General features: G+C 38.3%; 1 protein-coding gene across 2 annotated transcripts; it reads left to right on the top strand.

Annotated features, from left to right (window-relative positions):
* The first annotated feature begins 401 nt into the window (after positions 1 to 401).
* On the top strand, positions 402 to 24592 carry SUMO1 (small ubiquitin like modifier 1). 2 transcript variants are annotated; one of them, XM_023622409.1, is made up of 6 exons: positions 1097 to 1329; positions 3907 to 3946; positions 10968 to 11042; positions 16766 to 16843; positions 19819 to 19890; positions 23753 to 24592. In XM_023622409.1, the coding sequence occupies exons 1-6, from the start codon at positions 1112 to 1114 to the stop codon at positions 23819 to 23821; spliced, it is 552 nt and encodes a 183-aa protein (XP_023478177.1). In that variant the 5' UTR covers positions 1097 to 1111; the 3' UTR covers positions 23822 to 24592. The 2 variants fall into 2 exon arrangements, with proteins under 2 accessions (XP_070097723.1, XP_023478177.1); XM_070241622.1 differs by lacking the exons at positions 1097 to 1329; positions 3907 to 3946 and adding an exon at positions 402 to 1034.
* The last annotated feature ends 403 nt before the right edge of the window (positions 24593 to 24995 follow it).

The following is a 24995-nucleotide window of genomic DNA, read 5'->3' as shown; positions in this document are numbered from 1 at the left end:
ATTTTTCTTTCGTTGTTTGTGCTTTTGGCGTCATATCTAAGAAGCTCTCACTTAACCCAAGGTCAAGTTTTATACTTATGTTTTCTCTTAAGAGTTGTAGCTCTTACATTTAGGCCTTTGATCCGTTTTAAGTTAATTTTTCATGTTTTGAGGTAGTAAACCAAATTCATTTTGCAAGTCGGTATCCACTTGTTCCAGTAACATTTGTTGAAGTGCTTCTTTCACCATTGAATTGTGGCATTCTTGTGCAAAATTAATTGATGTGTGAGGGTTTATTGATTTATTTCTGGAATCTCAATTCTATTCCATTTGTTTACATCCTGATTCTCTACGCTTATGCCCGTAGAGCCACTGTATTTTGAAAAAGAAATCATAGAAGGATCATCGTTAACTCAGAGCAAGGAATTCACGGGTTGGAATCAGCTCATCGAGATTGTGTCCAATGGGATGACTGTTTTGCTTTCTTTTTTTAATCAAGGTCATGTGTTTGGCAAGCGGGGGAAGCAGGGCGCTGGTTAACCAAAAACGTTAGCTCTGGGGTCAGAAGCACAGGGATTCAATTCAGATTATTTAGGAAGGCTGACGAGCCAGGCCGGGAGACAATAGAAGCGTCGGGCTCGGCGTTCAGAGACGCGCAAGGTGTCCGGGAGGGAGGAGTCTGGGCTGTCGCTACGGTTCCCAACAGCAACTTTGGGGACCGGGAACTGTCGCCGGGGGACGGGCGCGGGCCCCGGCGCTCGGCGGCGCTGAGGAGACTGTCGTTGAGTCACTCGCGCGACCACCAACACAGCGGCGCGCGAGCCCTCCCGGCCGTCGGCTCCCCGCCGTTTTCCCGCCTCGCCTTCCCCTCTCGCCCGTCCCTCCCCCGGCGCGTACCGGAAGTGACGCGAGGCGTAGCGGAAGTCCCTCCAGCCGCGGTGTTGTGCTGTAGGGAAGAGAGACGGATTTGTAAACCCCGGAGCGAGGTCCTGCGTGCCCGAGGCTGCTGCTGCGCGGAGACCCCGGGGGAAGCCGCCGTCACCATGTCTGACCAGGTACCGGGCTGGGCGCGCGCGATGGCGGGGCCGAGGCCCTCCTCGGCAGGGCCGCCTGCCGCTCAGCCGGGGCCGGGATGGAGGCGCGGGGGAGGGGAGCGCGCCCTGGGGGAGGGGGCGGCCGGTGGGGCCTCGGCCCGGGAGGAAGGGAGTGGGCTGGGGCCGCAGACGCCGGGGCCTGCCGCGGGCCTCCGGGAGCCGCCCTGCCGCTCCCCGGGCTCGCTCGTCCCCTCGCCCCAGCGCCTCTGGCCGCGGCCTCCGTCAAGTCGGCCCCCTTCTGTCTCCAGTCCACCAGGTGCAGAGCCCGGCTTCCACCCCCCGCGAGGGTCCCTGGGGAGCCCGTCCGCCTCCCTCTCCGAGGACTGATTGCAGAAGCGGGGCCCTAGGCCCCGGTTATGTAACGGGAGAGAATCCCTGCCCTGGAGGCTCCGGGCCCTGAAAAGCGGCTGTACTCCACTTTTTGGTCTGGGTCTTTGGGTAGTTCCTGAGTGGGGACGTGGGGGCGGGGGCAGGGAGACGCGGTCTCGGGTTGCTGGGAACCTAGAAAGCTCTGCTTTCCGTCCGGATTGCGATTGCGGCGAGGGCCGGGCCGCCGCCGCGCTCGGAGTCTTGCCGTGTGGGGGTGCGGAGCTGTCGCCTCTTTTCTTGTACTTTCCCTTTCCTTACTCGGGATTGGTTGAGCGGCTCTCCAGTTGTAAGAGAGCACTCAGAATAACCAAGAAAGAAAGTAGCACAAAACTGCTAGAGCAACTCAAAACATTTCATCTGGGCATTAACCTGAAGGTGACTGATCCCTTGTAGGAAAAGGATAGGAAAGCTCCGTGTATGGAGAGCAGTTGCAGAACATTTGTAGAAAGCTGCGGATTTTGGCAAAGTGCTCCATCTCAATGTTAGTATTTACTATCAAGTATTTCCTTGGAATTTGCACTCAATCAGGAGTATTCGGTTTTCCGTAGTTAAGTTTTTCTTCCTCATCTTTTTGTAGTTAACCACGCTTATGGCTAGTTTTTAATTCGTAAGGTTTTTGTCTGGACTTCGTTTTGTTGCTCAGGCGACATTGACTTTTTAAAGTATTTTTGGACCTTTTGCTTGTTTAGTGATAGTTATCTAGGAAACTGTTTTTCATTCAACTCCGTAGTGTACTTGAGCTTTTAAATTTAACACTTATTCCCCTGGCTTTTAACCTAGTTCAGTTTTGTACCACTTGGTGAGAGCAAGTGATGCTTTTGTGGATTTGTACTGTCGTGCAAAATGCACATGTATGTTTTTAAAGCTTAACCATAATCTAGATAGTTTTGGATGGGTCTTCTTACTAACAGTCGAGGTTAATTCCCAAGTTGGTATGGGAATGGCATTATAAGTATTTCCCTAGATAGTTGTTTACTTGGTTACCAGGGAGGGAGGAACAGGTGTAAATGCTCAGTTTCGTCAGCCTTTTATTTTGATGCTCAGAAGTGGCTAGGAAGCATGTTGAAACAGAAATGTACAGAAGGACTTATGAAGTAAATGGTAGAATTTATTCCACCAGATTGAATTCCGGTCATTTAAGAAAGACGTGAGGGAAAAAATAAAGGACCTGGGGCACTAACAGGTGGCTGTAGGCCAGAGGTTCTTTAGATCCTTTTCAGGGGGTCCTCGAGGCCAAAACTATTTTCATGATAATACCAGCACATGACACATTATTTGTCTTTTTCACTCTTCATTCTTTCATGAGTGTTTAGTGGAGTTTTCTCAAGACTTAAATGACCTGTGGTATTACAACAGATTGAAATGTAGAAGCAGATGTGAAAATCCACCTGCTTTCTGTTAAGGCAGGCATTGAGAGATTTGCAAGAATGCAGAAACAGTGTCACTCTTCTCATTAGTTTTGTTTTGGAAACTATTTTTAATGAAAATGTTCTTTGCTAATATATAATGAGTTTATTGTTATTTTAAAAATGAATTAATATTTAAAACATTTCTTGGTGGTTTCAGTGTCTAAATATTGTATACCTCAGTAGACATAACCAACCTGACAAAAGCTTTAGGGGGTTCTAAATAATTTTTAAAAGTGTAAAAGAGTCCTGAGACCAAGAAGTTTGAGAACTGTTGCTTTAGGTTGATTGACCAGCATCATTATTAATAATCAGGACCCAGTACAGTTCCAGTGTTGAGTACTAAGGATTTAAAGAGATATGCAGCTCCACTCTCACCCTTAAGAGGCTTATGAGTGAGAGTAAGAATCCCAAGTTACAACTATGCAATATCAGCAGATGAGACTGAATCACAATCTTAATTTAAACCAGATTCTTTTAGAATCATGTGTTTTCTGAAGTACCTCTCAGAAGGTTATTGTCTGTTGCTAAGATATTGAAATTGAGTAATAATTTCAGGTTAAAATAGGTGGATATTAAATTCACACGAGACTTAAATTGCTGGGTTCTCCATTGATTAATGAAAAATGATTATTTTTGGAATTTGAGTGAAATGCTTTCTTATAATTCTGACAATGCTGCCATTATGTAGTGGATTTGTGGACCATTATTGAATAATCTTCTAAAATAGTTTCTAAACCTGAGGTTCATGGACCTTAAGGGCTGAAAATTCACTGAAATTGTATAGATTGTTTTGTGAGTATTTGTGCATGTGTATTTTTTTTAAGGGAGAAAGAAATAGCTTTCATCAGGGGTACATGATCCCTCAAAAAGGTTAAGGACTAGACTTTAACCAGTAACGGATTGGGTGCTCTCCTTTAGCCTAATCACCTTGCAGCAAAATTAAGCACTCACATAGAACCAGAAGCTTAATATCAAATGGGCAAGGGTGATTTGTCCAAATATTTTCCCTTTCTCCTTCCCCGTCTTCAAGTTTATCTTTTTTTTTCGTATGTCAGAATCATCAAAGGCAGTGAGGACTTCAGCTCTTCAGTTCAGGTCTGTTAATTTGTAATAATTTGGATGACTGGTTTGCTTTAAATGCTAACTGAATCTGTTATGACAAGGTTCGTTCTCCCTGCCCCCGCCTCAGAGTCAGAGAGAGAGATTGATTGAATGATTTCCTTTTATCTTTGGTCAAGGATTTGGACCATTATGTAATTGAGGTTATCTGTTGGTTCCTAACAAGCTACCTCAAAACTTAGTGGCTTAAAACAACAATCTTGTAATTTGCTCATAAATCTGCCACTGAGCAGGGCTCTGTGAGTTGGACTCATCATCGCTCCTTGTGTGGGGGCCTCAGCTAGGCTTACTCAAATAGCTGGACTGTTCTTACAGTCTCAGGGCCTCTGTGAGTGGTCTCATCATGTGTTCTCTTCAGCCTGGGGATCCCAGGATAGTCAGACCTATGGCAGCTCAGGCCTCACAAGAGAGTGAGTGTTCCCAGAGAAGCGGAGTGGAAACCTCAAGCCTCCTGGGACCTAGCGTTGGAACTCACTTTCGCATTTGGTTGGTCAGGCAGTTCACTGAGGCCAGCCCAAATTCAAGAGATTTATTTATTTTTATTGAGATATAATTGACATGTCACATTAGTTTCAGGTGTACAACATAGTGATTCAATATTTGTATATATTTTGAAATGATCACAATAAATCTAGTTAACATCCATCACCACACATAGTTACAAATTTTTTTCTTGTGTGAGAACTTTTAAGGTTTACTCTCTTAGCTTTCAAATATGCAATACAGTATTATTAACTATAGTCACCAAGGGAAAGGCATTTAGACTCCGTTTCTCAAAGGGAAGAGTAACCGTGAATTTGCAGTTATCTTTAATCTATGACATGAATTGTATTTCTTCTGTTAGGATAGCATTATTCCCTGCAGTGTTCTTTATATCTCCCTGTTGCTGTTTACTGATCTTAGTAATTGTTGGCTTGAGAGAGCAGAAGAATACGATGAACTGGGCGTATATTAAAATTCATAATTGTGTATACTACTATTTATATCATAGAATAAGTACGTTAAACTGTAGCTATGATTTGAGCAGGTAGTGATACATACATTAAGCATTCCATGGCCTAGGAGAGTAAAGATATGTTCTCTCTTCTCTCTGATAGATATATGAGGTGCTGCTAGTGGGTGTTGCAAACATATAGATTATAATAAAACATTTCAAAGCAAATGTCACCTAAACAATACTTAATAATATTTTGAAAACTGAATGTGATTGTTATGGTTAGAGTACTCTTGAAGGTTAGTTGAGTAGTTCAAATTGCAAAACTATAAAGCAATTGTCAAGTATGTCGTGACACCCATTAGTTCCCCAGGGCAGTTAGAATGTCTCCGTTATAGCTTTTTATATAGTGTTACAGTTATTTACTTAAGTGTCTTTCTCCATTGGACCATTTGCTTTTCAGGGTCAGGAATCAGGCTTTCTTCATTCTTTTTTTCCTGAAGTGCCCGGGCAAAGTGACTGGATACTTTAGTAAAAGTTTTTGAAGGAATGAGTGGTCAGATTCATTCATTTATCAAGTATTTCTTGACTGTCAGTGTGCTGTCAGCATCATTCTCGGCCCTAGAATTGGAGGGTTGCCTCAGAAACATGAAGCAGCAGGTCCTCCTCCTCCTCTTTCAGTTCCCGTGACGTTTGGGTCCGGAGGAAGGGCTGGCTGTCCGAGTGGAGTCGTTTTCCTTTTATGATGCTTTTGCATACCTTCTTGACCTTTACTTCTATTTGCGATAGACCTGGTAACTTTATCTCCAAGATCAAATCATTTGCATCTTCCAGGACATTGGGATTGTTACGGATAATTTTCTCTAAGCCATGTAGTATTCCCATTTTGGAATTTCCTGAAATTGTGATTTTTTTTTTTGGTAGATAATTATCTGATACTCCAAAAAAGTCATGTTGGTAAGTTCACACAGGTTTTATCATTGAGCACCTTAGTTTTACGGTTAAATTTTGAATATTCCTACAACATGACTCAGATTTATTTAAAGATGTATGGTATTTGTTATGCTTTTCTATTTCGACCATTCTTTTTGCCTGTGATTGCCTTTGCTGAGCTAATGAGAGTCTGAAGGAAAAGACCTGAAGGAAGGAAGGGTGGAGTTCTGTTTGCTGGACTCACTGTTCTCAGTGTTCAGGGCCAGTTATTTTTAAAGGTTTTACTGAAGATTAATATACATATGAAAAAGTGCACATAAATGGATAGTTTGAACTTTCACAAATTGATCATGTTTATGCAGCCAGCACCCAAATTAAGAACCACTAGCCTAACTAACACACAGATTAGTTTTGCCTGGTTTTATACATTATAACATGATATAAGTGGAATCATACAGTGTATACTTCTGTGTCTGGCTTCTTTTGCTCATTGTTTGGAGATTGTCCATATTATTGTGTGTAGTTGTATCTTGTTAAATCTCATTGCCGTATTGCATTCCATTGTGTGAAGGTACCACAATTTACTTCTCCATTCTGCTTTTCACGCACATTGAGGTGGTTTTCTAGGACCTGTTTTTAACATGAGCCAAACGATACCTATTTACAGCACTTCCTATGTCGGGTTAGATTGGTTTTGGCCTGAATATCAGAAAATCTGATATATAGTAAGTTAAACAAATATGCAGTTTATTTTTCTCATGAAATACATCCAGACGTAAGTAGTTCAGGGCTGGTAAGATAGTGCCACAATGCCTTCGTATGCCTTTCTCCTCCATCCTTAACAGCTCATGCTTGTCTCCTTGTGGGCACAAAAAGGTTGCTTTGTATCTTTGTTCCAGGCAGGAGAAAGGGATAAAGCAAAGGGAAAAAGTATACCAAAAACTATGTCATCTTTTCTCTCATTGACCAGCACTGCATCATGTGGCCTTAAGAGAAGCTGGGAAATATTCTTTTTTAGCTGGGCACATTTAGGCTTCCCTTTGTAAGGAAGAAGGGGAAAATGGATATTGGATAGGTAATGAACAACTGCCTGTCTGCCATACCTCATCTATGTGCTGGTACTTTTAGATACGGTCAGGCCAGTTTGTTCCAGGCTTTGCATACGTCCGTAGTCTAGGATCAAAGAGTAGGGTTTACACAACCAGTGCAATTTTCAATTATAATTTTCAGTTCCTGAGAAGTTGTCTGTGCATGTTTAGTGTTTAACCACAATTGTAGGGTTGAATGTAGATTTACAGAAGACCCAGTGTCTTGACAGCCCGACTTAAACTTTGAAGTTATGGAGCTAAATTTGGTCAGTTCCGTTCCAGATCTCTAGTACCGTCTCATTAAGTTTGAATATGTGTAGCATGAAGCTGAAAATGTATGTGTATTTTTGTGTTTTTAGAATTGTGGTAAATTCATTGAATTATGAGGGAGAAGACTTTATGGTGATTTTGGAGTTTGTATTTTTTAATAATGGATATAAGTATTAGAATTATCCAATTTAACCCTTGTTGAGCTTGCTTCATTAGGAAATAAAGTAAACTGATATGTTACAGTAAGACCTATGGTTAACAGAATTTTTGGAAACTTTGAGTGAATGCATTTTTATGAAATGTTTTATTATGGAAAATTTTAATGTACATATAATTGTACCTATATATCCATCTCTTGGCTGTCTTATTTCAGCTGCACAGCCCCACTTGAATCCCTCATGTTATTTTGAAGCCAGTCCCAGACATTTTATCTGTAAATATTTCAGTATGTATCTCTAAAAGAGAAGTACTTTTTCTTTTGACATGACCAGGATATTGTTGTCACTCCTTAAAAAGTGAACAGATTTGTTAATGTCATCAAACTAGGGTAAATGCATTCTTTGTTTTTGGATTTCCTCAGAATCTCCCCTCATTCAGAAGAACGAACAACCCTTGTATGAGTGGAAGGGTCGGTGACAGACTGTGGGTAAAGTGTGATGCTCTCTCCATGTGATTGGATTGTCAGCATACTGATTGGCAGAGCACTTCTAAGCAAAGTCCTTGTTTTTTGACTTTGAAATGGCACAATAAAATCCTTCTCATGAATTTTTTATATTTTTAAATGAGGATCGTTGTGTTTTCTGTCCTTTCCAGTCTAATTCTCTTTCCAGATCCAGCCGTCTTCTATTTCCAAGCTATTCCTTCTATATCTTGCAAAGAAGAGTTGATAGTGCCTGGTGTCTGATAAATTCCTTTACCATTCCAGGTACCATGATTCAGTCTCTGGATGACACCTGAAAACTTAGAGGTTTTCAGTTCCTCTCTTTGATCTTGTACATACATTTACTTTTTCTTAGGTTACCAGGTTTTTCTGCTCTTGGGCTGTGCATCCTCTCCAGCCAAATCAACCGGCCCTCTCTGGGATTCTCTTTTCTCTGATGACCTGGTGTCCCAGACCCAGTGCTGTATGCTTGCACTGTTTGGTAGCTAGTGTGCCATACCATTCTGTATTGGCTGCTTTTTTACGGGGGAGAGAAGGAAAGAGCATACAAAAGACGCTGAAATCTCTGGAGACAAACTTTGGCCTTTTTTATCTAAGATCTTCTCACTTTCCAGACTAGTTTGTCAAAAGAAAAAAAGGTAGCACAGGAAAAATTGGATGGCTGCGTTAGGCAAGCATGAGGCTGTTAAACAAGTGGCACCGATGACACTGCTGTGGGGCTTCAGTCTGGAAGACGTCGCCGAAATGGAGCGACTAGGGAAAGTGGCGCCTTGTTTGTGGAAATAGCAAATCCCTGTGTTCACATGTTCTTATGAACGGAGTGAATTCTTATTTTCAACTGTGAATATAAAAATCTGAAAGGATTTTTGTTTGGACTGACTGTTGTGTAGAGTAGAAGTATGAAGCGTTAGTAACATTTTGTGGTATGATACAGAAAGTAGTGCTGTCACCTTAATTCAGCGAGCATTAAATAATTGCCTAGTATTCGCCTGGCACTACAGAGATTATAAAGATGAAAAACTTAGGACCCTCTCCTTATACACTTACGGTGAGACAAGACATACAAAACCATCACAGAAAACATTAATTTATTTGGCAAGCATATTGAATATCTTCAAAGTACCAGGCACTGTGCTTGACCAGAAATACAAAGAAGAGTAAGGCATGCCAATAAGGAGCTTAGTCTAGTGGGAGATACAGGCATGCGAATGTGGTTATAATAGATACAAGTAAGCAGTATGGGACATTTAAGAGGGTGGTCTGGGAAATCATTTTGTAGGAAGTGATGCCCGAGTGGTCTTGAAAAGGGATTAGGGTAGGAAAGGACATTCCAAGCAGAGGGAATTAGCTTGTACAGAGATAGGGGAGATAAGATAGAGGGTGCCATGTTCAAGGAGTTGTAGATAGTTCAATATGGCTGGAGCAAAGGGTATTATTAGTAAGAAACAGGAGAATAAGGACCAGCACACGAAGGACCACTGTGTGTCAGCTAAGGAGTTTGAACTGAACCCTGAAGATTCTGGGCAGGTCAGATGGCATTTTATTTTATTTTATTTATTTATTGTTTTAAAAGATTTTTCCTTTTTCTCCCCAAAGCCCCCGGGTACATAGTTGTGTATTTTTAGTTGTGGATCTTTCAGGTTGTGGCATGTGGGACACCGCCTCAGTGTGGCTTGATGAGCGGTGCCATGTCTGCGCCCAGGATCCCAACCTGCGAAACCCTGGGCCGCCTCTGCGCGTAAACTTAAAACTCGGCCACAGGGCTGGCCCCCACTAGCCTCTATCTTAAAGTTAAAAGCTACTTCTAGTTTAATATTTTCTGTTAAATTTTGAGTGTCAAAGAGTTTATTAGTTTTAAGTTACTGGCGTGAGATACACAGGTAAGGCCGTTATTTTATTTTTAAGATACAATATGGTTGGTTATATTCTTATCAAGCATGGATTAACACTTTGAAATTGTTATGAATAATATAGTATATATTTAAGTAAGTGAATAATTTATTTGGTGGCCAAACAAAGATATAGCACATGGGAAAGCTGCTTCTATCACACCATTGAGTGAAATTTTCCAGGCTTCCTCCTTTACTAAAAGTGGCTTACGGGTCCGCCCCCGTGGCTGGGTGGTTGGGTTCCTCTGCTTTGGCAGCACGGGGTTTCGCCGGTTGGGATCCTGGCTGCGCACGTGGCACCGCTTGTCAGGCCATGCTGGGGCGGAGTCCCGCATGCCACAACTGGAAGGACGCACAACTAAAAAAAATATGCAGCTATGTACCGGCGGGGCTTTGGGGAGAAAAAGGAAAAAATAAAAAATCTTAAAAAAGAAAAAGTGGCTTACTTTTCTTAGATACTTCGTGGTGAAGTTGTTTCAACTAATTTATTGTGTTAGTTTCGTTTTCTTTTCAGTATCCCTTCATTTGGAATTCCTTTGTGACTCTCTTTTCTTTCTTCCAGTCTGGTTTCCTCTTCCCTTTTCCTGCTTACCATTTGTGCTTTTCTCTCATTTAGGTTCAATTCCCCTAATTCTTTTTCAGCCAAGCCTAATCTTCTGACATTGCATATAACGCTTCAGGTAGTCTAAAATAGTAGGTGAGAGAAAACTGATTTGTTTTGACTCTAGAGTATGTTAGGCCAGATGCTTGGCCATTTGATTTCCTCCTAAATAGAGTTTGCTTATGCTACTATGATTAATTTGTGTTTCTTAGTATAGTTTTGTAATGGGCGTAGTTAACTTCTCCCCATAGGCTGTGAGAAGATAATCTTGGGTTCAGAATGTTTGGTTAAGAATTCATGGAGAATGAGCTTCCTTTGACTAATAGGAATTGACTGTAAGGGTAATGGTTTCCAGGTTGTTCCTCTGCCCAGCAGAGTGGTAATTTGTTAGAAATGCAAATTGCAGCCCTACCCCAGACCTACAGAACAAACTGGGAGTGGGGCCTAGGGGGCTTAACCAGTCCTTGGGGGGTTCTGATGCACGGCGAAGTGTTATTACCATTATTGTAGGATATTGTAAGAAAAGAGACCTCGTTCTTGATTTCTAGTGAACTAGTGTTTGGGACAGTAATTGGGTTGGGACCTTTTTTGCTCTTTTCTTTAAATGTCCTTTTCTTTCAGGAGGCAAAACCTTCAACTGAGGATTTGGGGGATAAGAAGGAAGGAGAATACATAAAACTGAAAGTCATTGGACAGGTGAGTTTCATTATTTTTCTCCTTTGACTCTTCCTTGAATCTGTGAATAATTTCTAACACATGGGAAAAGTGATTTAGGTAAGGCAAGTTATTTATAAAAGGCATTTTTATTTACTATGTATGCATCTCTTGGAAGTAGAAGAGGCTGGTACTGTTTTTTTTAATTGGTCTGCTTTGCAGATTTAGATCACCTTAATTTCGCCAAATAAACCTGTTTTTTTCGTTAGCAGTCGTCAATGGCAAATACAGTGGATACTATTGAGTTGATAAGGCTGAGGCCAACCTTAAACAAAAGGACCTCTCTGCCCTTTTCCTGACCCTTTGCTTTTTCCTGGCACCTCATTTCTCCAGACTCTGGCCTGTATCTTACTGACCCTTTTTGAGATGTTTGCTGATACTTAGAAGGTTAGCTGAAAATTGTTGGAGGAATGAATCTTCATAGTTGTTTTTTTTAAAGGGCAAAAGACAGAATTGGTGGACTCTCACCATCAAAGCATCAGCGTACCATTTCCCCACATTCTCCCAAACGTGAAATATTACCAGTCTTTCAATTTTGTGCCAGTATGATAGGTAAAAGAATTTTATTTTGCATTTCTCTATCAGTGAGGTGTAATTTTTTGTCTACTATGTTTATGTTCTTCTATTGTGTGTTCATATCCTTTTGCCATTTTCTGTGATTATCTCATTTTGAAAATTTTTTATGGTGATATAATTCATATACCATAAAATTCTCCATTTTAAAGTGTATAATTCATTGGCTTTAGTACATTCACAAGGCTGTGCAACTATTGCCGCTATTTAATTCCAGAATGTTTTCATCACCCTAAAAAAGACATGCTGTACTTACTAGCAATAACTCTGCATCCTCCTCTCCCTCCACCCTCTAGCAACCACTAAGCTAGTTTTTGTCTTTATGGATTTACCTATTCTGGACGTTGCATGAAAATGAAATGATGTGATATATGGCCTTTTGTGTCTGGCTTCTTTCATTCCGCATATTTTAAAGTTCATCCAAGTTGTAGCGTGTATCAGTATTTCATTCCTTTTTATGGCCAAATAATAATTCATTGTATGGATATACCAGTTTGTTATTAAGTTCATCAGTTAATGGACATTTGGGTTGTTTCCATATATTGGCTATCATGAATAATGTTGCTGTGAACATTCATATGTAAGTTTTTATGTAGATGTGTTTTTAGTTCTCTTGGGTATATATCTAGGAGTGGAATTGTTGGGTCTAATACAGTGGTAATTTTGTTTACCTTTTTGAGGACCTGCCAAACTATTTTCAGCAGTGGCTGCATCATTTTAATTCCCACTGGCAATGTATGAAGATTTCAATTTCTCCATTCTGGTCAATACTTACTGTTATCTGTCTTTTTGATTATAGTCATCCTACTGGGTGAAGTAGTATCTTTTTCGATTTGCATTTCCCTGATGGCTAATGATGTTGAGTATCTTTTCATGTTCTTATTGGCCATTTATACGTCATGTCTGGAGAAATGTCTCTTCAGATGTTTTGTCCATTTAAAAATTGGATTATTTTTTTATTTTTGAGTTGTAATAATTCTTTTTATATTATGGATATTAGACCTTAATCAGATAGATGGTTTGCAAATATTTTCTCCCATCTTGGGTTGTCTTTTCGCTGTCTTGGTTATGTCCTTTTGCAGCACGTGGTTTTAAATTTGGTGAATTGATCTGTTTTTTCTTTTGCTGCTGTGATTAAGTCTTTGATCATTTTTGTCCGGATTTGAGGTAGATTCTAACTTCTTTTGCATGTGGCTATCCATTTGTCCCAGACCATTGGTTGAAAAGTCCATCCTTTTCCCATTGAACTGCTTGGCATCCTTGTCAAAAATCAAGAGAACATAGATATATATGGCTTTATTTCTGGGCCCTTAGTTTTATTGCATTAATCTGTATGTCTCTCCTATGCCATTGATTACCTTTTTATTTTTTTAAATTTTTTATTATTTTTTAATTGCAGTAACATTGGATTATAACAATATATAGCTTTCAGATGTACATCGTAATATATTTTGAATTCTGTGTAGATTACATCATGTTCACCACCCAAAAACGAATTAGAGTCCTTCCCCTCACATGTGAGCCTAATCACCCCTTTTGCCCTCCCCCCCTTCCCCTATGGCAACTGCCCGTCCAATGTCCATTGCTATGTGTTTGTCATTGTTTTTATCTTCTACTTAGGAGTGAGATCATACGGTATTTGACTTTCTCTCTCTGACTTATTTCACTCAGCATATTACCCTCAAGGACCATCCATGTTGTCACACATGGCCAGATTTCATCATTTCTTATGGCTGAGTAGTATTCCATTGTGTATATACACAACATCTTCTTTATCCATTCGTCCCTTGATGGGCACCTAGGTTGCTTCCAAGTCTTGGCTATTGTGTATAATGCTGCAGTGAACATAGAGGTGCATGTATCTTTATGCATTTGTGTTTTCAAGTTCTTTGGATAAATACCCAGCAGTGGGATAGCTGGATCATATGGTAGATCTCTTCTTAATTTTCTGATACTCCATACTGCTTTCCATAGTGGCTGCACAAGTTTGCACTCCCACCAGCAGTGTATGAAGGTTCCATTCTCTCCAATCCTTTCCAACACTTGTTGTTTCCTGTCTTGTTAATTGTAGCCATTGTGACCGGAGTGAGGTGATACCTCATTGTAGTTTTGATTTGCGTTTCCCTGATAGCTAATGATGTTGAGCATCTTTTCATATGCCTGTTGGCCATCCAGATATCTTCTTTGGAGAAATCTCTGTTCAGATCTTTTGCCCATTTTTTAATTGGGTTGTTGGTTTTTTTGTTGTTGAGATGTATGAGTTCTTTGTATATTTTGGATATTAACCCCTTATCTGATATATGGTTTGCAAATATCTTCTCCCAATTGTTAGGTTGTCTTTTCGTTTTGTTGATGGTTTCCTTTGCTGTGCAGAAGATTTTTAGTTTGATGTAGTCCCATTTGTTCAGTTTTTCTTTTGTTTCCCCTGCCCAGTCAGACATGGGACTTGAAAATGTGCTGCTAAGACGAATGTCAAAGAGCATACTGCCTATGTTTTCTTCTAGAAGTTTCATGGTTTCGGGTGTTACATTCAAGTCTTTAATCCATTTTGAGTTGATTTTGTGCATGGTGTCAGATAATGGTCTACTTTCATTCTTTGCATGTGGCTGTCCAGTTTTCCCAACACCATTTATTGAAGAGACTCTCCTTTCTCCATTGTATGCTCTTGGCTCCCTTGTCGAATATTAGCTGTCCATAGATGTGTGGGTTTATTTCTGGGCTCTCGATTCTGTTTCATTGATCTGTGTGTCTCTTTTTATGCCAGTACTGTGCTGTTTTGGTTACTATGGCTTTGTAGCGTATTTTGAAATCAGGGAGAGTGATACCCTCAGCTTTGTTCTTTTTTCTCAGGAATCCTTTGGCTATTCGGGGTCTTTTGTTGTTCCATATAAATTTTAGGATTCTTTGTTCTATTTCTGTGAAAAATGTTGTTGGAACTTTGATAGGGATTGCGTTGAATCTATAGATTGCTTTAGGAAGTATGGACATTTTAACGATGTTAATTCTTCCAATCCAAGAGCATGGGATATCTTTCTGTTTCTTTGTGTCTACTTCGATTTCTTTCAACAATGTTTTATACTTTTCAGTGTACAGATCTTTCACCTCTTTGGTTAAGTTTATTCCTAGGTATTTTATTCTTTTTGTTGCAATTGTAAATGGGATTGTATTCTTAATTTCTCTTTCTGCTACTTCGTTGTTAGTGTATAGAAACGCAACCAATTTTTGTATCTTGATTTTGTATCCCACAACTTGACTGTATTCATTTATTGTTTCTAAAAGTTTTTTAGTGGATTCTTTAGGGTTTTCTATGTATAAAATCATGTCGTCTGCAAAGAGTGACAGTTTCACCACTTCTTTTCCAATGTGGATCCCTTTTATTTCTTTTTCTTGCCTGATTGCTCTGGCTAGGACTTCCAATACTATGTTAAATAAGAGTGGTGACAGTGGGCATCCTTGTCTGGTTCCTGTTCTTAGAGGGATAGCTTTCAGTTTTTCTCTGTTGGGAATGATATTTGCTGTGGGTTTGTCATATATGGGCTTCATTATGTTGAGGTATTTTCCTTCTATGCCCATTTTATTTAGAGTTTTTATCATAAATGGATGCTGTATCTTGTCAAATGCTTTCTCTATCTATTGAGATGATCATGTGATTTTTATTCTTCATTTTGTCAATGTGGTGTATCACGTTGATAGATTTGTGGATGTTGAACCATCCCTGCATCCCTGAAATGAAACCCACTTGATCACGATATATGATCTTTTTAATGTATTGTTGTATTCGATTTGTGATTACCTTTTTTAAATATTGATTTGTAGGAATTCTTTATGTGTTCTTGATTTTTCTTGTCTGTTTTGTGTGTTGTGAGTATTTTCTCCACTGTCTCTTAACTTTTGTTTATGGTGCCTTTTACTGTATGAATGGTTTATGTTTTTATTAAATCAAGTTTATCAATCTCCTTTTTTTATGGCTTCTAGGTTAAAATCTTGCGTTAGAATAAGGATTTCCTAATGTCAAGATTAGAGGAAAAATTCTCTCTTAAGAGGAAGAAAAAATATTAAAAAAATATTTTGAAACGTTAGCTCTTTTAATTCGTCTGGAAGAATTTTAGTGTATGGTGTGAGGTATGCTGTAGAAATTTTGTCTGTTCATGAAATTATCTATAGGAAGAGAATTTGTTTTTTCTTTATAATTCTAGTCACAAACAAAAGTATAAACATGCACCTTGCAGTAGCATACATTTGTGAACGTGATATGTAATTGTAAGGATTGGCTTTGAAATTTTACAGTATGCAAGTGCCAGTATTCTCTTCAGATGGTTGCCTGTAGTTTGCTTGACAGTCTAGGTAGAAGAAAAGAATCTGTGGTCCTGCAAATCAATTTGACTGACTTGCATTCTTACTCATTTTTCTCAGGTGACAGACCAGACTCTCTGGGGTGACTGTTTATGGCAGGAATCAGTTCCTCAGTCTGTTATTTTATGGTATATGTCTCTCTTGTTGGTTTGACCACCTGTAACGACGCTTCACTTGCGGGGGCTACTTTTGTTTTGAGTTGCTTTTGGGGGTTTGTGACAGTTCAAGTTCTTTTATTTTGAAAATAGACTCGGCACTCAGTATGAAAGAATGCGTTCTTTGACATACATCCTTTTACTTATACTGCTAATTTTAACCCCCAACACACATTGTTTGATTAAGTGTCTTTTGAAATGGGTATAAAGCAACTTTCAGGATGATTAGAGTGTTTTAATAAAACCTGTTAGGAATACTAAAAAGAATGTTTTGGTGGGAAAATGTAGGTGACAAGGTTTCTGTTTTTGTCGTGTACAATCGTCACTCAGTGTCTGCAGGGTGTTGCTTCCTGGAACCCTGCAGATACCAAAACCCGTGGATGCTCAAGTCCCTTAATTGGCCCTCCGTATCTGCAGGTTCCACAGCTGTGGATTCCGCATCCGTGGACTCAGCCAACTTCGCATCCTAATCATAGTAGATACAAGATCTGTGGTGGGTTGAATCTGTGGATGCAGAACCCGTGGATTTGGAGGGCCAATTGTGTGTGTAATTAAATAATTTATTTCAAGCAAAGCAAGTAGTTTACACAAAGAGAGATAATTTTTTTTCTTTTATCTCCTTAGGATAGCAGTGAGATTCACTTCAAAGTGAAAATGACAACACATCTCAAGAAACTTAAAGAATCATACTGTCAAAGACAGGTTTGTATGTATTAAGTACAGAGCTTTATATGTCATTAATTTTTCTTTTAAGGATGATTGCCAAAGGACAAGTGATCTTTTATTATTTTCACCATTAGCAACTCAAGGAGAATACTCCTTATATCCTGTTTAATTGCTTTTTCCCCCTTGTGGCCCATTTCAAAATTTGAGTTCATAAGATATGTGGAACTAGTTTGAAAAATAACTTAGAGTTGTAAAGATAGCTGTATGAATGTTTCTGTCTTGAGAGTTTATAAGTGTGAGTCACAATAAAGGCAAGTACTTTTTTGTGATCACTGTGAAATTTCCTTGTTTCTAACCATGGGTGTTATAGCCATATGTTAAATTTAAGTATTAATATTAGTAGTTTATTATCTTTATACGTTTACTGCTAATTGCATTCTGTATTTTCAACATCAAGGAATTTTCTCTTTTTAAAAAGTCATAAAGAAGTCTAATTAATTTATTAATGCCAAATCCTCACAGATTCTGGCCTTCATGAGCTGGATTATTAGAACAATAACTAATTCCTTTCACCTGCCTGGATTCAAATTCGGCTTCACCACTGTCTGACTGTGGGACCTTGGACAAGTTATGTGCCTTGTTTCCTCCATATTAAAATGGAAATATTACAGTGCCTACCTCATGAAGAGGAAATCAGATGACCTACATAAAGGTCTTAACATGATGCCTAAAAATCCTCAATAAATGTTACCTGTTATTGTCATTATTAATAAAATAGAGGGTTTTTTTTGAGGAAGATTAGCCCTGAGCTAACATTTGCTGCCAATCTTCCTCTTTTTGTTGAGGAAGACTGGCCCTGAGCTAACATCTGTGCCCATTTTCTTCTACTTTCTATGTGGGATGCCTACCACAGCATGGCTTGCCAAGCAGTGCCATGTCTGCACCCGGGATCCAAACTGGTGAACCCCAGGCCGCCGAAGCAGCACATGTGCACTTAACCACTGAGCCACCGGGCTGGCCCCTAAGAGAGGTTTTTAAATAAATGTAATTGGAATTAGTTTATATGGGAGACAACCAAGATATATTTTGATAATTAGATCATATTCCATGATATTAACTCAGGTATTGTAGGTTTTATTTTTAGAAGGCTTGCTTTTTACAGTTTAAATTTGAAACTTAGATAAAAATCACTTTTGCCAGAAGAAAAAGAGATCACCTAGGTGTTAGGATAAGTAAAACAATAAACACTTCTTTCTCTTCTGTTTTTGATGTCAATTGTTAAACTTAATAAAATCTTATTAATTGGGGCTTAACTAGTTCACATTTATAATAATATTGATGGGAGCTAAAATTGAGATGTTCACCAGGGGAAAGGAACATATACGTTAAATGCATTGCGCTAAGGACTTAGGTGAGTTGTCATTTAATCCTAACAATGACTCTGAAGAAGTTTATCTAGTCTTTTCACCCCATCTGATGACCAAGGAGTTGATTATTGAGGAAAAATGGTGCACAGTAAAGAGGTAAATCACAGAGCTGAAGTGAAAATTAAGCTTTGATCCAAAATGGAAAGTGCTAGGTTTGGGGAGATAATTAAAATATAACATCAATTTAGAATAACTTCCAACACTTTTTTTTATGCTTGGGCATATACTTAAAACTTAAGAAAAAGTTATTTTACTTAGTTCACAGAGGCTTGATAGTTTTTCTTATATTTAATGATGTACGACGAATAGGAAACTTAATTTATCTGAACCATGCAACACTTACCCAATAGAGAGAGATTGAAAACTATATAAAGTAAATATTTGTTGAATCATTCTTCCATTTTGATTTTATAGATTGGTTTCTATAGAAACTTTTTTCACTCTGACACAGGATAATGTTTCTTTTTTAAAAGATCCTATAATTAAAATCAAAGACTATCCTGCCTTTGTCAGTTACGTTTATTTTATTATTTAATACAACCCTGGAAGGAATTTGAAATTAAATGGAAGGTGAGTTTGCACGGTCTCCTATATTTATGTACAGTACATATTGGAAGATAGTTTTAATTTTTTTGGATGTTTTTGGGACAGTGTTTGAACACTCAAGCTGGAAACCTTAATACATTAGGTATTGAGCAAAACTGTCATAATACTTTTGGACTAAATAAATGATTCTTGATTTATACTTACTAGTGATTTCTCTTTAAGTGAGTCACCTCTTCCCTTTTAACTATTTGTGTTGACTAAGTGATTGGAAAAATGTGTTTTAATCTTTTGTGATGTTGATAGTGCTATCTGTGCCATCACAGGTTTACTGTAGCTTACCTGGCTAGCTACTGTGCTTTACCAAGTTTCTATGATTTAATCTATTTAAAACCAGTTTTGCTTGTGTAGTTGGAAGCTAGTGAGAGTGCTCATCCAATTTCTGAGTTTATCTTTCATGTTAACTTACAGATTTGAGAGGAAACTATAGAATAGAGCACAGGCTTAGGAACAAGTTTGGCCTTAAATTCTTGGCCAGTTCGTGTGCCCTCTCCATGCTTTAGATTCCCTAGCTGTGAAATGAAGATAAGATGATAATATGTACCTTCTAGGGTGATTGTAATGAACGTTTATGATTATGTATGTAAAATACTTGGTATAGGGAGGGCCTCGCAAAAGTTGGTACTCAATAATTGATAATTATGATAGAATTGGCTGTCTAGTTTTATGTTGTATGTATTCTGTTGAAGCTTTCATGTTTGCTTTTTTTCTTTTTTGGGTGAGGAAGATTGTCCCTGAGCTAACATCTGTGCCAGTCTTCCTCTGTTTTCTATGTGGGTCACCACCACAGCACGTCTTGATGAATGGTTTGTAGGTCTGCACCTGGGATCTGAACCCTCAAACCCCATGCTACCGAAGTGGAGTGCACGAACTTAACCACTATGCCACTGGGCTGGCCACTCATATTTGCTTTTTATGCATCAAAGTTCTTATTATCTTGTATAAGATTTGTGTATACATATGTGTTTTTTACCTTTTTAGGGAGTTCCAATGAATTCACTCAGGTTTCTCTTTGAAGGTCAGAGAATTGCTGATAATCACACTCCAAAAGAAGTGAGTATAATCTCTTCTCTGAGTCAAGAAAAATTTTAAATTCTGCATTTAATGATTTGGTTCACTAATATTAAACTGCCGTTTTTGTGAATATTCTCTGATTTAAGTGGTATATCATTTGTCAGAGAGAAACAGTCTTTTGGATTGAAACTTCCCATATATTGCCTTCGAAAGTACCAGTAAAAAGAGAGGTGGAAAGTGGGAATTGAGTACTGAAATTGTCATTAAGCACACAGTACGTCATATTGAAGATGGAGAGATATTCCCTAGATTTGGCAGATTTCTAATAGAGTTTGATGGTGATGGTGATGTTTTATGGTTTGATTTTGACTTTTGACCCATTTTGCGAGCTTATTAGTGTATAGAAATATATTTGGTTCTGTTGTCTTGGTTTATGTTTTTTAATGCTTCTGTGTCTTCATTTAATTGTTTTATTATAGGGAACATTTTCTTTGTTTATATATTCGCCCCCTCCCCACCCCACCCCCCGCATAGAGGACTCTGAAAGTAATAAAGTGTGAGAGAGAGTGTATATTTATATGTAGACAGATTCCTCCTTCCAAATACAAACTGACATTCTGATAGTGGGAATGATGTATGGTTATTTTTATTTTGAAAACATTTCAGACTCACAGGGTTGTTAGGAGACGAGTGTAATATTCTCCTGTATAACAGCCTTTTCTGTAGATTCACCAGTCACTAACATCCTGCTGTGTTTGCATTATCACTCTCTCTACATAGACATATTGTTGTTATTGGTGGACCACTTGAGATTAATTTGCAGATATCATGACCCCTTCGCCCTAAATATTTCTGTGCTCTCCCCCAAGAGCCACAGTTCAATTAACAAATTTAGGAAATTGAACTTTGATACAGTACTGTTATTGAATATGCAGTCACAATAGTCTGATTTTGCCATTTGTCCCGGTAAGGTCCTTTATAATTTTTTTTTTAACCCTGATCTGGGATTCCATCCAGGATACGCATCCTAACTAGTTATCATGCCTCCGTTGTTTTCTTTATCTGCAACAGTTACTCAGTCTTTGTTTTTCATCACACTGACATTTTTAAAAGAGTACAGGCCAGTTATGTTTTAGAATGTCCCTCAGTTTGGGTTTGTCTGATGTTTCCTTGTGGTGAGCTTCAATTTTGCCTTTCGGGTGGGAGTAGCACCGAGTGAAACCGTGTACTTGCGAGTGCATCAGGTCGGGAGGTGCGTGGTGTCATTGGTCCTGTTGTGTGTAATGTTAACTTTGGTCACTTAGTTAAGGTGGTAACTGCCAGATTTATGTATTGTAAAGTTCTCGTTTTCCTGTGTAATTAATAAGTAATTTGTGGGAGATACTTTGAATCTGTGTGTATGTTCTTCTTTGGGTATTGGCTAGTGGGGGCCCCTTCAGTTTGGCATCTGTGTTCTTTTTGACATGTCTCCATCTTTTTTAAAGTTTCTATTTTGAAATAATTTTCAACTTACAGAAAAGTTGCAAGAATAGTACAAAAAATTGTACTCTCTTCCACCTAGATTCACCTGTTTTTAACATTTTGCTACCTTTGCTTAATTATTTCCCTCTTTGCCATATATGTGTGTGTATATATATTCCCCGAACCACTTGGGAGTAGATTGCATACACCATGGCCATTAACTACTTAATATTTTAGTGTGTATTTCTTAAGAACGGGTATATTCTTTTACATAACCACAGTACTGTTGATCAAATTCAGGACACTTAACACTGTTAGAATGCTTCAATCTACAACCTAATTTTGTCACTTGTCCCAATTATGTCTTTTATAACAAATTTTCTCCCTCGTCACTGGATCCAGTTCAGTATAAACATATTTTATTGAGGTGTCTCTTCAGTCATTTTTAATTTGTAACACTTCCCTAGCCTTTTTTTTTTTAATCTCATGACATTTATATTTTTGAAAAATACAACCAGTTATTTTCTAGAAAGTCCTTCATGACTGGATTCCAGTTATGTAGTTTTGGCTGGAATATACTACATGAATGGTGATGTGTCTTTCTCAGGGTGTAATATCTGGAGCATGTGAAACCCCTTATGGGTGATGTTAATTTTTATCACTCAGTTTAACTGTCTTTTTTTTTTTTTTACTGTGTTATTTTTTTCTTTTGTAATTGAGTAATTTGTGGGGACATACTTTGAAACTATGTGAATATCCTTTTTCTCATCAAACTTGTCCCCTAAGTTTAGTAGCCACCCACCTTCCTGAGTATTTCCTTACTTTTTGGCACGGTATGCTGTTCCAGACCCATGTGGTGTTTTCCCCGTCCTGGCGTGTGCGCTCGCTGCAGCACAGTGGACACTGAGTGCATTTTGCGGCCCCTCCTCACTGTCACTAAGAGATGATCTTTTCACAGGGGTGATGGGGCAGTGGGAGAGCGCAGGTTTTTGGGGAGTGTTCACTCATCCCTACTCATGTGCTGCTTGAAACTGATAGTTTAAGGACACACGCTACCTTCCTGATTTCAAGGTTCCTTGTAATTTTGGAATTTTAGTCCTTGCAGTATTTACTAAGCTATGTGTGCACTTAAGATTAAGTTTTAATAGCATCTTTAGTTAGTAGTTATTTTAATACTCATATATGTACCACAACCAAGAGATCCATAACACTAGAGCCAATCTAATCACTTTAAATCAACATAAGTCTGTGCTTTACTTTCAGATTTCTTAGCATATTTTGATTTTCATATTTTGTAATTCACAAAAATGTCACCTATAAAGTACAAAACTTTTCTCATTAAAGGAGATTATTGACCTTAGACTTTCCTTTAAAATTGTGTTTTCCATTTGTTCTGTGGTGTATCGGAGTTCAGTGGAAACAGTACTAGTTTTGTTTTCAGTCCGCCTAGCACAGTGCCTCCCAGCCCAGCTGCACGCCAGAATCGAGAGTCACGGTCCTTACCTCATGGAGGGCAGCACCTGGGTTTCTGTGTGACACCATGCCCCCAGTGTTCTTTTTTCTTTTTTAAATAAAAGAATACTCATGGTTAAAAATAAAAGTAATAAAAAGCCAAACAACCAAAGTATATAAAATGGAAAATAAATATATTCTGAATATCTGCATTCCCATTTCTCAGAGGCAACCATTATTAATAATATCTTTAAGAAAAAAATTCCAGAGTATTTCAGTGTATATAAATATAAAGCACATTAAAAAAAACAATAATTGCATATACTTTGCTTAAAAAGGGATTTTAAAGGATCCCCTTTTTTTCCTCTAAGAATTGAGAAGGGATGGGCTAAAAAATCTAGCTTATAAAGCTGGAGGTATCAAATAAAAGTAGATGTATAGATAGCTTTTCTGCATTTAGAGTGGTCAGTATCAAAGAAAATAACAGTTATATGCCAGAAGGAACTGTAGATGACAGCAAGACATTTAGAAAGGAATCCTTAGGCAGTATTTTTCTAATTAAAACCATGTGTATTTCAAATTGAGATTAGGCTTTTTGAAAGAGATTCTATCAGGTTATTATATCAAAAAGTAAAATGCTTTTTAGAAACTTATGCCATCAAACTATTAAACTATTAAATACATGTTTCATTAGATTTAACACTCCTTTAAGGTACTTTTCAGAAACACTTAAATTTTCTCTGGTGAGTAAACTGAGAAGTGAAGTTGACTCAGCAAAGTAGGACGAATGACTCCATAGACAGACAAGCAGAGGAAGGACAGACCTCTGCTCTTGAGAGGAAGGGAAACAGGAGTCTTAATCTTAGAACAGGGTAACTGGATCACTTGTATCTTTTTGCACTTGAAAACAGTGGCCACGTAATTGCAGCCAATTAAAAAGTGGTGCTTTTATGTTCTACAGCTAACATATTTTTCTTCCTTCTTACAGCTGGGGATGGAGGAAGAAGATGTGATTGAAGTTTATCAGGAACAAACAGGGGGTCATTCAACGATTTAGATATTCTTTTTATTTTTTTTTCTTTTCCCTCAATCCTTTTTTATTTTTAAAAATAGTTCTTTTGTAATGTGGTGTTCGACACGGAATTGAAAACTGGCACCCTGCCTCTTTAAAACATCTGGTAATTTGAATTCTAGTGCCCATTATTCATTATCGTTTGTTTTCATTGTGCTGATTTTTGGTGATCAAACCTCAGCCCCCTTCATATTGACCTCTCCTTTTTAAAAATTACATGTGTGCACAGAGAGGCCACCTTTTCCAGGACTGTGCATTTTCAGGCTTGTGATAAATAAGACCGACCAATGCGAGTATTCATAATGACTTTCCAATTGGCCCTGAAGTTCTAGCATGTGATTGCTTCACTCCTGGACTATGACTTTCAGTGGGAGATGGAAGTTTTTCAGAGAACTGAACTGTGGAAAAATGACCTTTCCTTAACTTGAAGCTACATTTAAAATCTGAGGGTCTGGACCAAAAGAAGAAGATCAGGTTGGAGTCAAGATGATAGAGATGGTGAGAGTAATGACTGACTCCAAAGATGGCTTCACTGAAGAGAAAGCATTGTAAGATTAAAGAAAAATCTTGACAGAAGATCCCAGAAAAGTTCTAATTTTCATTAGCAGTTAATAAAGTTATTCATGCAGACGTGTATATGACAGAACACTGCTCTTTTTGATTTTATTTGTACTTTTTGGCCTGGGATATGGGTTTTAAATGGACATTGTCTGTACCAGCTTCATTAAAATAAACAAAATATTTGTAAAAACTGTACTAATGTTCATTTTATTTTTAATTGTACAGAAAGAAAAAAGAAAATGCCTAAAACGTAAGGTTTTCTTGCATAATACTGGAAGTTATTGTTTGTACATGGTACAAATAAACTTTTTCTTCAGTATCGTGCGGTGATGATGACCACGACTTTGGAGCACTGAAGGTTACTGAAGTGCCTTCCGAATTACGGGTTTAATTAAGGCAGCAACACCTTCTTAAATACTCAGTGTTCTGCTTTTTAAAAAGTTTGATGTTTCTGTATGGTGCATATATATGACACACTTACCCAATCCTGTTGAATAAATGGACACACCAAAAATTCTTAATTGATTTATATTGATAATTTTAGTTTTCTCTTTAACAATTTATAAAATGTTCTTTGCTTAGTTAAGGTTTGGGATAT

This window comes from Equus caballus, chromosome 18 (assembly GCF_041296265.1).
Source record: "Equus caballus isolate H_3958 breed thoroughbred chromosome 18, TB-T2T, whole genome shotgun sequence".
NCBI classification, from domain to species: domain Eukaryota; kingdom Metazoa; phylum Chordata; class Mammalia; order Perissodactyla; family Equidae; genus Equus; species Equus caballus.
Note: the sequence above shows the minus strand (reverse complement) of the source record. Positions and strands in the feature narration are given on the sequence as shown.